The following is a 13,174-nucleotide window of genomic DNA, read 5'->3' as shown; positions in this document are numbered from 1 at the left end:
GTCCTTACAACTATATAATATCATTCATTTACCCTAAAGTGTTTGAGCAATACTGCAAATATGTACCTGGAAATATCAATGGGGTATTTACTTTCATTAGAAATTTAGTTAAAAAAAGAATATGGGTACACATTAGAAAGTATAAAGGAATTGAACTGGTAGTATGTTATGCTTTGATAGCATTAAAAAAAATTTAAGTCAATAAAAAGCTATTCTAAATATTTCAATGTAGTTATTGTCCAACCATCAAGTCTCTGAGGAACTAAATGGAGATTTGATTTGACAGATGAAATTTAAATACTTCTTTTTGCCATTCCAAAAAAAATTACTGCATAGATTTTTGGGAATATTGATAAATATTCAATGATAATAATAATAATGTACTATAATATATAACAATATTATAATATTCAATAAATCTGAATAGGCATCCATCAGATTTGTATATCTGTTACAAAAGATTGAAGTGACCAACAATATAATATAATATGATTTTAGTATTAATTCATTGGAAAGTTATAGTTTTTTTCTAAAATGTACATGTGAAGTTTTCACTAATTTCAGTGACAGAGGTAATGTAAAATTTCCCTTGAAATTGTTACATGCTACCATCTACACATTTTAATGCCTCATCCATATGCCTCATAATGAAGTAGAGTTAGAGAGAAAAAACATAAGATTAAAGACATGGTTATTTTTATTTAAAACAACAACAATAACCTGACTCTCCAAGAAGGGCACCAAAACAAATTCAGATCAGTTTATAATATTCTGGGAAAGGAAGAACATATTCTGGGCTAAAGAGGCCATCATTGTGACCTGCAGTAGGTGAGATCATTCTTTGCCTACCTCTATACCCCTAATTATAACTCTATGAACTTCATAGTCAGAACATGTAAGTTCAGGCCCATAGAGAGTCCATTCCAGGTCCTTACAGTCTCCTCAGAGTTTTCATTCAGATCCAGGCTAGATAAGACTCTTAATGGTCTTAGAGGGAAGTGATAATGATCTGGACCCCACGTCAATGTTTCTGAAATCCACTCCAGGGAGGAGGCATAGGAATGAAAAGAGCATCCTCAACTTCTGTTGTCTAACCTTTGATGGAGAAGAGGGTTCCAAAGGCTTCAAAACAAAAGTTTAGGCTAAACTAGAGCTAGTTTTCCTCATTCTCTTCATTAATCTTCTATAAAGTAACCTGAAAGATTTCATGTTGTCTGAATATGAACTAAAAACTTCCTTAAATTTGGGGCAGCCCTTTGGTGAAAAATTTTGAGTATTAAAGGTAATTCATGAAATTTTTTTAAAATACAAGAAAAAGTCAGCCTCTTCAGAATCTCTACTGTAGGTCTAAGGGCTACCATCATGTCACTAGATCTCAGCTTCAGTGCAGTCATAACTTACCGAAAACGTAAAGTTGCAGCAATTAAAATAAGAAATAAAGACTTTCTTCCTGTTTTTCACGCAGTGGCCGTGTGGAGTGGAGTGAATGTGGCTGGTGTTTCCCTCCAAGACCTGAATCCAGAAATGGGAACTGACAATGACAGTGAAAACTGGAAGGAAGTTCATAAGCTGGTGATTGAAAGGTCTGTCGACATGGTAGTTCCCCTTGGTTCCTTGATTTATTGTCCATTACCTGCCCACTGGGTAGATTTGTATAGAGTTATTTTGGTTGTCTTCTCAGTTACCTAGAGCCATAAGCATATAGGATACCAAGCTGGATTCGAGATTATAGATTATTCATTCTTCAGTAATCACTTGGGAAAGGGTTAATCTCACAAATAGTCAAAAATCAAATTGAAACAATTTTGAGGTACCACTTCACACCCATCAAATTGGCATCCTCTCTTGCTGCTATATGCAACCAGTGAGGTAAGATTGGAAGCACTTCCACTGCTTATTTTTTTTTTTTTGCTTTTTGGAGGGCAATTGGGGTTAAGTGACTTGCCCAAGGTCACACAGCTAGTTTTTGTGTTAAGTGTCTGAGGCCGGATTTGAACTCAGGTCCTCCTGACTCCAGGGCCAGTGCTCTATTCACTGCACCACCTAGCCGCCCCTCCACTGCTTATTTAATGAAACCTGTAATAGGAACATTGCCTTTCTTGTGGAATTCTTTTATCAAGTGAGAAATACTGCAAACAGCACTAGAGTAGGAGTCATACTTGAGTAAATTACCTCACTTCTCTAGGTTTCTCTTTCCCTATGTATTAAATTAGGGAGTGGGACTAGATGATGTATTTGTTCCTTCTAGGGGTGTGCTGGAGAAAGCTCATACTGGCCTGCAAGAATTGATTGTTAATTTTTTCAGTCTGAATTTACAACTCTGAAATTGGCAAGTGTAACAAATCAGGGTTTGACTTATTGTTTTGTTGATTATATGGGCTTAAAAAAAAGAATACCAGAGTGAGGCTCTCATTTTCAAAAAGTATGGAGATCAGGGATAATTTTGTAGTGACATTTATAACGAAGTGGCTAAGTGGCACTAAGGCTAGAATTGAAGGGTCTGGAGTTGGGAAAACCTGAGTTCAAATACCACCTCAGACTTTACCAGCTAGATGACCCTGGGCAAGTAATTTAACCTCTATTTGCCTCAGTTTCTTCTGTAAAATAGGGATAATAATAGGACCTACCTCCCAGGGTTGTGGTCAGGATCAAATTACATAATAGTAGTAAATGCTTAACACAGCATCTGACACATAGTAAGCACTATGTAAATGTTAACTGTGACAAAGATGGTGATGATGATGATGCTTAGATTTGTACCATGGCCAAGTGATTCATATATGCTCAAAGTAAAGGTTGTATTCTCTCCTAGAAGAGAAACTTAAAAAGAGTTCAATGAATGAGCAGATAAGAATGAAGTATTCCTTTAAAAATTAAGAAAGGTTTCACTGTTAAAAGAAAAAAGAAAATTATTTGAACAAACATAGGGGATTTTTGACTTGTGTCAGCACATTGGCAAGTGGAAGAATGTCACATAGAAGAGAAAGGGAAGAAGAGAGGTCATTGAATATTTGGACCTAAGTAACAGAGAAGAGGCTCTTCCCAGAGGGGAGAGATCTGGACCTTCTGAGAAGGAAATAACTGCTTTGTCCTCCAGTGAATGATGACATATATCCACAAGTTCTGTTAGATGAAAATATCCAGTATGGGTCAAAGGAAATAGGGACAAGTAGCAGAGGTTGATGACTCCCTGATAAGGGGTTCTGAGGCAGGCTATGTGTCAACCTTATAATAGATCTGCTTACTTCTTGGTCCCTGAATCCATGAAGTAATAGAAAATCTTCCAAAATTTGTGAAACTTCATGACCCTTTCTCCGTTCTGATTATTAGTTTGGGCATAGGTGATACTGCTATAAAGCATTACCAAATACTTTGAATTCTGGGTTCTGAAGATATTAGGATATTATTTTCAGGTGATATTTTCAAATATTCAGAAATTCATTGAAGACAGAATCCAAGGAAGAATATAGCAATAAAAACTCATAACCTCAGATCTGTATTTGCAAATGCAAACAGGATAAATACTAAACATGGTGATAAATACTAAGCAAAGAGGAAAAGCTGATCTCATGCAAATCACTTACTCCATGGCTTGAAACCTGTGAATGGATTATGCCTTTGGATGGACATATATTAAAAAAGAATTGGATAGGCAAAAGTCAGGGTTGAGGTGGTGGTAATACCATTTTATATCAAGGTAATATATACCCTCATAAGGAAATCCAAGAACCATAAAGGAGTAGTGTGATAAGAATAGTGTGGGCAACAATGAACAGAGGAAGAGATAGAAACAATATGTTTAGAAATATAATATGGAACCCCTGTAAATAAAGAACTAGATGAAGAATGTATAAAGGGATCACAGGTCGTGGCCCAGAGGTATGGCATGGTAGTGACTTAAATAATCTGTATATCTACTAAAACCTTCTCTGTCAAAATTAGAACAACTACTCATTTATTGAATTGCCCTGATAAATTTATTGTTAAAAAATTGAAGAAATCAGTAAGGGGAAGCTCCTATCTCTGATCTGATTCCTATTAATAAAGGGGGAACTGGTTGCTAGAGTAGAAATGTAAATACTTTGTAGGGCAATGACTCCTCATCTTAGAACGTGATAAAAAAGTAAAGGAAAGCCAAGTATAGTTTGACATGTACCTGAAATTAGGAGAAAACATTCCAAAGGGTCCTTTGAAAGAATAGATAAGTAATAATTTTCTTTTTTGAAGTTTTATTGTTGACTTTTATATGAATACCAACACTTTCCCCATAACCCTTTCCTCATCCACATTTAACCTTTTTTTTTTTTTTTTTGCTTTTTGAAGGGCAGTTGGGGTTAAGTGACTTGCCCAAAGTCACACGGCTAGTAAGTGTGTCAAGTATCTGAGGCTGGATTTGAACTCGGGTCCTCCTGACTCCAGGGCCGGTACTCTACTCACTGCACCACCTAGCCGCCCCTAACCTTTTCTTATAACAAAGAAAAGTTTTTTTAAGCAAAGCAAATTCATTTACACAGAAACCACATCTAACAATATATACAGAATTTCACGTTCATAGTCCCAACCTCTCTACTGCAGCAAAAGTGCATTTCTCTATCAGTTGTTCATATGCACAAAATCTTGGCAAAAAAGTAAAATAATTAACTTTATTTTCTTGAACAATAAAATTTACAACATTTTATGCAACATTTCCCCCTTTTGCTGCATTTACTTGTTTTACATGATTTGGCATTTGAATTCAAAAGATTTTGACTCCTATTTAATTCTTCATCATCAAATTTAAACTTCTTTATATTAGATATTGAAGGTCCTTTTTTTTTTTACAAACAAATCATTTTTCTATATCTAGCCTTGATTATAGTGCATTTTTTCAATAGAGTTTAAATAAGGTGAATTCTAAGTCACTGAACCTTTTGACAAATTCCTTAATCATTTTGTTAAATGTAGGATAGTATAAGATTATGTTGCAATATTACATCTCCATTTGGAAATTTCTACCTCTAAGTAGATGAATATATTAGAGTTCATTAAGGACATTAATCATCATTAAGGACAAGACTTGTAGACCCACTAAAAATAAAAAAAAAATCTCAAAATGTATTTTGGGGTGTATGTCTTACAGTGTAATTAAGATGCCCAGATCTTGCAGGCTCACCGAAACTTTTTTTTGAGAGTGGTTTTAATAGACTCTTGAATGAAAAGGGGAGTTTTAACAATAAAAACTGTCCTTTTCCAATGTTTAAGTATTCTAATTTGCATCGTCTTGTCCCATGGCCAATGTTTTTTCTTCATAGTAACAGTTAGCAGCTGTTGTTGTTTTAAACCATCTTGAGTTTTTCCAACTTCAAGAAGCCTACACCATTCTCTAAAGGAATCAATATCAGCCCCTCTAGCTTCCAGGTCTTTCTGAAGGTCTACTTGTTCTTGGAGGATGAATTGAGCTGTTTTTTTTTTGGCAGTGGTCTTTCAGTTCTTGGCATTGTTTTCATTTCTTTGACATCATTTTTCTTTGTACTTCAGTGACACTGATCCTGTTTCATTATGATCTTGAATGATCTTCAAAACACTTGACTTTCCTATACCAATAGATGCTGCAATTTTTTCTCATAGTCATTGAAGTTCACTCTGTAAGATTACAACTTTTTCCTTTTTCCTTTGAGCAATATTCATTCTTTGAAAACACAGAATTAAAAACAAAGCACAAGATGATGGAGAATAGGAGATAGACCATGACACTTGTCCTGGTGTCCTGATTTTCAAAAGGAAAAGAATGGAGTCTACAAACTATGGCTTAATGATTTTGACTTTGATTAAAATCATCATTTCAGAGCATTTTACTAAAGGGATCATTAGTTACTTGCTAGAAAAGAAATCAGTAATCACAAAGAGCCAGTGGTTTTGTCAAGATCAGTTTATGTCAGGCTAACTTCATTTCCCTTTTTGACGGGTTTATTAGACTGGTAGATTGGAGCAAGACTATAGGTGGAGTTGGTGAATATTTTAGCAAAGCATTTGATCAAGTCACTCATTCTAATGGGGGAAAGATGGAGATAGCACAGTAGCATCATTTTGACCAAGATTTGTGGAATTTGGTGGACTTGAAGCCCAATCAAGCTGATCAATTGAAGGACTAATTGGTTGATTTAGTTATATAGGAAGGACAGTGATAACCTGGAGAACATTCAAAGGAAGGCAAGCAGGGCAGTAATATTGAAGTGACTCCAGATTATGCCATATGAGGATCATTTGAAGACTCTTGGGATTTTTAGCCTGGAGAAGAGAAATCTGGCCAAGAGGAGGAAGGAGATGGAGGCAGCTGTTACAACTGTCTTCAAGTATTTGAAAGGCTATCATCTGAAAGAGGGATTACATCAGATTTGTTCTGCTTGGCCCCAGAGGACAGCACTAGGCACAATGTGTGGAAGTTGTAAAGACTGAAATTTAGTTTTCATATACGGGGAAATTTTTCTAAGAATTATAGCTAACCAAAAGATGCATGGCTTGCCTGGGAACATAAGGATTTACCCTCAGTGGTAAGCTTCAAGCAAAGACTGGATAATTTCTTGTCAGATGTGTTGTAAAGTTTTGTTGTTGTTAATTTATCGATTAGATTTGATGACTTCTGAGGTGCTTTGAAAGGGGAAATTCTGTGATTTTGATCCTAAGTGCTTTGTTAAGTTATAATACCATATTTAATAATGATATTGACTGTTTGAACAAGTAACGAGTGATTAATTAGTTCAGGTCACATAGGCAGGGGTCAGTTCCTGTTTTGATTGTTTAAAGGTATTTAAATAGTTTACTTCCTCAATTTCAAACAATATTGGTGTCTTGCATCCCTTTGCACTTGTTTGCCATAGAGTAAGGTTTAGATTTTCTCTTATATAAGATAGCAATGAAAAAAAAAAAACATTCTTTTGATTGGATTTTTTTTTTATGGAATTATGATAACCAAGCCAACAAATCCCTATTACCATGGCCCATGTCCTTAGAAATTTGGAGACATGCTATTTTAGGGACATTTACATTACTGAGATTGTCATATAAAGAACCCGATTTTGGTGTGGAAAAGAGAACCTTAGCTGAGAGGACCTTAGAGCTAATGACTAACTGAGGTATAGAGGGGTTAAGAGATCTTCCCAAGCCCACCCAAGTAATTAGTGGTAAGGCTGTGTGTAGAACTTGTTTCCTCATTCTGTTCCAGAGTAGCAACATATTACTATTTTGAAGTCAAAGACTTGGGTTCAAAACACTTTTTTAAAAAGCTTTTTGGAGCGGGGAGGACAGGGCAATAGGGGTTAAGTGACTTGCCCAAGGTCATAAGGCTAGTAAGTGTTAAGTGTCTGAGGCTGTATTTGAACTCAGGTCCTCCTCACTCCAGGGCCGGTGCTCTATTTACTGCTCCATCTAGCCCCCCCCCATCTTATTTTTTTTTTTTTTACTGTCTACCTGTGTAATCTTGGTCAAGTTATTTCAGCTATCTGGTCTTCAGATTTTTCATTTGTAAAATAAGGAGGTTGGACTAAATGATCTTTAACCATCTTATAGTGCTAGATTTTCTATTGCTTCACTATGTCTTCACCCATTAGAATGTGAATTCTTTGAGGACCAGATCATTTTTTCACCTTTTCTTGCAATCCTGGTACTTAGTACAGTGCCCAACACATAATAAATGCTAATAAATGTTTATCAACTGACTGATTGATTGACCACATAATAGCCCACATTTACATAGCACTTTTTAATATGCTTTGCTTGCAATATTCCAATGAAGTAGGTAATGCAAATATTACCCCCACTTTATAGATAAGACAACTGAGGCACAGAGAGATTAGTTGATTTTCCCACAGTTCCAAGTGAAATAGTAACAGGATTGGACTCTAGATGTTTCCTCCCCAACATTCTTTTCTCCTCTACCATACTTCCCCTTATACTTTTGATTTTGAAACTCCCCAGTATATTTCTGTGGCATAGATCAAAATGACCGAAGATTGTCAGGCAAGATTTCACCTTGCTGGAAATTGTTTCAAATATGCCTAAGTACAGTGAGGTCTTTGCCTCAAGAAAAGGAAATATTAATTCTATTTGAAAAATAAAATGGACCCACTACTCTTATCCTTTTTTGAACATATGACTATTTGGGTATTTATGTATATGAATCTGATTTGCAGTGATTATTTTATCACAGTTTTACCTTGCCTTGTAAATGTTTTTTTTATTTACTTTTAAAAAAGTTATGAAATTATAGACTGAGAGCTGAATGGTTTATTAGTAGTCATCTAGTCCAATCCTTTCATTTTACAAGTGAGGAAACTAAGGTTCAGAGGAGATAAGCAAATTGCCCAAGGTCACAAAAGTGAGCTGGGCACAGCTGGCATTTGAACCTCAGCCCTATGACTCCAAATCTGTTTTATTTCCCTTGACTTATCTTGCTTTTTGAGCCACTGTGAAATTATTCTTGACCAAATTATGTATAGTTATGCAAAAAACTGAGTTATTTATAATCTTTATAATTTCATAACTCAAAATTGTTAAACTCTCTGGGTACATCTTTATTTAAAACATATTGATAACTTTTGCTTTTTTAGATAACCTTCATCTCCAAACATATACTTCCCTCTCTTCTACCCAGAGAGACATCTCTTATAACAAAGAAAGAGTGAGGTAGGGGGAGCAGGCAGTTCTGCCTCCTGGCATGTTGGCATGCTGCCAACATATCAACTGAGTCTAACCATATTCAATGTGAAGTTGCATTTTAAGGAATGTTTTAATTTTATCTCAATGCTCTCTCTCATTATGTTCTAGTGCCTATGAAGTGATCAAACTCAAAGGATACACCAACTGGGCTATTGGATTAAGTGTTGCTGACCTAATTGAGACCATGTTAAAAAATCTCTCCAGGATTCATCCTGTGTCCACTATGGTGAAGGTAAGAAAAACTTGCAGAGAAATAATGTTATTTTGCTCTTTCCTGTTAAGAGATGTTTAACAAGGACAATAGTTGTCTGAATTCTCAGACAAGTCTTCACAGGGTTTATTTACCATGGTGGGAAGGTGGTAGGCAGGGGGTGGGGTAGGAAATGGAGGTTGTCATTAAGCATCTAGGATATAGTCCTTAGATTTACATATTCACTTGGTTTTAATCCACCTAAAGATAACAACAATAGTCAAACTCCAAAAAGACTCATAAGTCCATGATGCCCATTTATACTGAAAGATATAACTTACATGGACCAGAAGGCTTGTGCCAATCAGTCTGTGTCTTCTCTTTCCTTTGAAAACACCTTTCAATGAAACCAGAATATCATCAGCATGTCATTTAATGAGTATAGAGTCAGAATGAAGGAAGTCAGATGAATGAAGTAAATAGTGACATAAATCTGAGGTCCTATTTTGACAAGCCTATCAGCTAGTCAGTGTATAGTTTTTCCTGAATAGTAATAGTAAACTTTGACAAATTCTTATTTTGAAGTGTTCCTTTTTCTAGAAAATAGGTCACCACATCAATCTTATCAGTAATTCATTTACAAAATCATCTTTTAAAGTGGGTCATTTTTGCAGGTGGTTAATCTTATCATCTTTGTATTAACTTCGATTTGTATAGTTGCTTTATTATCTGCTTTTTATGATATAATAGGACATGGTGGACAGTAATTTTTGCTGGATTTAGTAGACATGGTCTTTGCTTTTTTAAGTTTAATTGATGCCCTTTATTTTTACATCATAATAATTTCTGAATACAACTCCCCCAACCCCATCCTCTCTACTCTACCTTGGAATTGAACTCTCCCTGAACTCTATCTAGAATTGTATCAAAGAAAAGCCAATTAAACAGAAAGTACTGGATACTGTCGCCATAACTGACAATGTATGCAATATTCTACCCTAGTAGCCTCTCCAGTGAGAAGAGAGATGTTTGTTCCATTACGTATTCTCTTGAACTATTTTTAGTTTTCTAGTTATTCAGAGTTTGTTTCCCTTTTTGTGGTCTTTTCATTTGCATTGTAGTCTTTTTGTTTTCTATAGATTGTTCTTTTGGTCCTACTTATTTTTCTTAGCATAATAAATTAGACTTTTTCATATTCAGTAATTATTTTAACTAATATAGCTTTGCAAAAATCTTACAAAACAAAAATTACTTGGAAAACTTGAAAAACAAGGTGTAAGGGTAGACTTGAAAATTATAGTGGGAAATATCATTTGTATTATTTACTACCGTGTTTCCCCGATAATAAGACCTATCCCGAAAATAAGCCCTCCCCTTACTGTGTAAGATTCCTCTAAAATAAGCCCTCCCCCGAAAAAAAGCCCTATTGAGATTGCTACTGTAGTGAAGGTGATCCCCTGCGCTACACGCTACACACTACATTACGGTACCCTCTGTATGCACCGTCCCCCCCGGGTGAAATGCACGCCGCGCTCCGAGCTGCATCCAATCAGAGCTGCAGCAGTGAGTGTGTCATCCTGTTTTTCCCAGTGATTTGCTTATTGAATAAAGGTACATTTTTTTGTTCACATTTACCTGTTTATTAAAATTGCTGTCAACGTTCATTAAAATAAGCCCTCCCCTGAAAATAAGCCCTCTGGTGTTTTTCTGTCCAAAAAAATAATAAGACAGTGTCTTATTATCGGGGAAACACGGTAATGTTCATATTTTAGAAAGAAGCAGTGTGCCATAAGGGATTGAGTAGTAGACTTGGAATCAAGAAGACCTGGATTCAAATCCTGCCTCTAACAATAGCAGTGTGACCCTGGGCAAATCACTTAATGTCTTTGTATCTCAGAGAGTCTCCTAGGACCAATATAGTAAGCCAGTGGTTCTCTAAGTGTAAACAAGGGATCCATGAGATTTCAACTGTTTTCATAAAAATATTAAAATGTTTTCATTTCTAATACAGAAAATATTGACAGATTTAACTCATATAAACAAGAGGTCTTTAAGGGATTCTCAGTAATTTTTAAGAGTATCAAGGGGTCTTGAGACTAAAAAAATTTGGGAACCAATGAACTACATTTTAGACTCAAGTGGTAATAACCACATCATAGCAAATCAATTATATTTCCATAATTGAAAATTTTAAATGGAACAGTGACCGTTTTAGCCCAACACTCATTATTTTTGCTGCTTTCCCACTTGCTTAGGGAAATCTACAGCAAAAACAGCCTAGAATTCAAGCAAATTAATTCATCTGTTGCTAATATTGAATGGCTTCCTATTAGAAAATATGTTAAAATCTAGTGGGAGTTTTCTGTCCTTAATATTAGTACAATCATGGAATGGTGCATTTATTAGAAACATTAGCTTTGATTTTGATAGATTGTAGCAGTTTTCTGGGTTGTTCACCTGACCTTTTTTTCTTCTTCCATATTTCAAAGTGAAGGGAGATTGAAGTCTCTGAGGTATAGTAGTTGCCCAGAATGATCTCTATTTTCTAAGGTCTCTTCAACTTTGGGATTCTATGACAAGATTTTTATTATTGACACACATTGGTTCTATGTTTCCCCATACACACATTAGTCAATTAGTCACAGAGAAAATACGCAACTCTATGAATACAATAATCAAAGATCTTTGGTGTACATTTCCCAACATTGGATTTATCTGTCTGCCCATTTCTTTTTTTTTTTTTTTTTGCTTTTTGAAGGGCAATTGGGGTTAAGTAACTTGCCCAAGGTCACACAGCTAGATTTTGTGTTAAGTGTTTGAGGTCGGATTTGAACTCAGGTCCTCCTGACTCCAGGGCCGGTGTTGTATTCACTGCGCCACCTAGCCGCCCCTGTCTGCCCATTTCTATGTATAAAACACCACCACTCTAGTGGAGGGATTTAAAGGGAAATCTGGTTCTTTAGGTCTTCAGTATAATTAGTCAAATTCCTTTTTTTTATTCTCATGGGACAGGTAAGATACAATTTTTTTATGAATAGACAAGTTCAGTACTAAAAGAGGATTATAGATTTAAAACTGGAAGTTTAGAGGCTTCTTATTTCAACCCCCTTGTTTTAAAAATGAGTAACTGAAATTTGCTCAAGGTCACACAAGCAGTTTTTGAACAGCTAGAATTTGAAAGCAAAGCCTTCGACTCCAAGCTTATTATTGTAGGTTTGTGTGTTCTTAGGGGACTTTTGTTAAGGACAGGATCTCTGTGTCTTGATCTAATTCACAGTAACCCTAATTACTCTTCTTCTCTTGAAATAGGTGAATGAAACAGTATTGGTTCAATTTTTGAACTTACTGCTTTGAAAATATTTCACATTGCTTACAGTTTTATGTCTTTCTTAGACTAATAGATACTATTTGTTTCCAAAAGGGGATGTATGGCATCGAGAATGAAGTATTCCTTAGCCTTCCATGCATTCTGAATGCCCGAGGACTGACCAGCGTTATCAACCAGAAGCTGAAAGATGATGAAGTAGCTCAACTCAAGAAGAGTGCAGATACCTTGTGGGACATCCAGAAAGACCTGAAGGACCTGTAACATTCATCGTAATATTCCGTAGAAACCCAGTCAACATGATATGAATCGCTGTGACCACTTAGTAATTAGCCATCTTGGTGGATAGAATTTTTCTCTTGAACTCAACTCTGGCCACAGCATCAAAGTATATGATTAAAAAGCTTGCTATATGAACCCATGAACCAATAAATAAACTACTGAAGTGTGCTTTCTTCCCCAAGAGACATTCTTTTAATATTTCCAGTTATATAAATAGCTTTTTTTCTTTTTAAGGTAATAGTATGGTTTTTAAAAATAGAGCTGTAATTGCTGGGCTAAATAATCTGTGTCTCCAGAGAGTTTGGTTTTGCTTTGTTTTTTTTTTTTTAAAGCAAATTGTGCTTTTAATGCTATTATTCACTGCTTTTTTTTTTTTTTGCACATGTTGCTTTGTCTGATGGAGCTGGAATATAATTCATACTTTACAAAGAAATGAAAGTGGTGTTGAGGTGGAAACATTCTTCATCAGAACCTTACCAAAAACAGTCTTGTTGGATTGGCCCTCTATTATAGTTTTTTTTTTTTAAGCAATTGGGGTTAAGTAACTTGTTCAAGGTTACACGGCCAGTTATTTTTGTGTGGGTGCCGAAACCTGATTTGAGGCCAGAACCGATCCCGGGTCTCCCAACGCTGGGGCCGACACTGACTCACTGTGCCACCTGGCCGCCCCTCCTCTGTTATAC

General features: G+C 35.7%; 1 protein-coding gene across 3 annotated transcripts in view; it reads left to right on the top strand.

Moving 5' to 3' along the window:
- The window catches only part of LOC138175774 (L-lactate dehydrogenase B chain), a 42,633-nt gene extending 29,974 nt beyond the window's left edge, over positions 1 to 12,659 (top strand). For all 3 annotated transcript variants that reach the window (XM_069106232.1, XM_069106230.1, XM_069106231.1), the window contains exons 6-8: positions 1,466 to 1,583; positions 8,803 to 8,926; positions 12,306 to 12,659. In XM_069106232.1, coding sequence (XP_068962333.1) covers positions 1,466 to 1,583; positions 8,803 to 8,926; positions 12,306 to 12,473 — 410 coding nt within the window. In that variant the 3' untranslated portion in view covers positions 12,474 to 12,659. The remainder of the gene's footprint in view (positions 1 to 1,465; positions 1,584 to 8,802; positions 8,927 to 12,305) is intronic.
- Positions 12,660 to 13,174: the final 515 nt, after the last annotated feature.

Source organism: Petaurus breviceps, unplaced genomic scaffold (assembly GCF_028583685.1).
Source record: "Petaurus breviceps papuanus isolate PSGF00001 unplaced genomic scaffold, PetGlider_PUasm1.0 79, whole genome shotgun sequence".
Lineage (NCBI taxonomy): Eukaryota > Metazoa > Chordata > Mammalia > Diprotodontia > Petauridae > Petaurus > Petaurus breviceps.
This window is presented reverse-complemented; position numbering and strand designations above follow the sequence as displayed.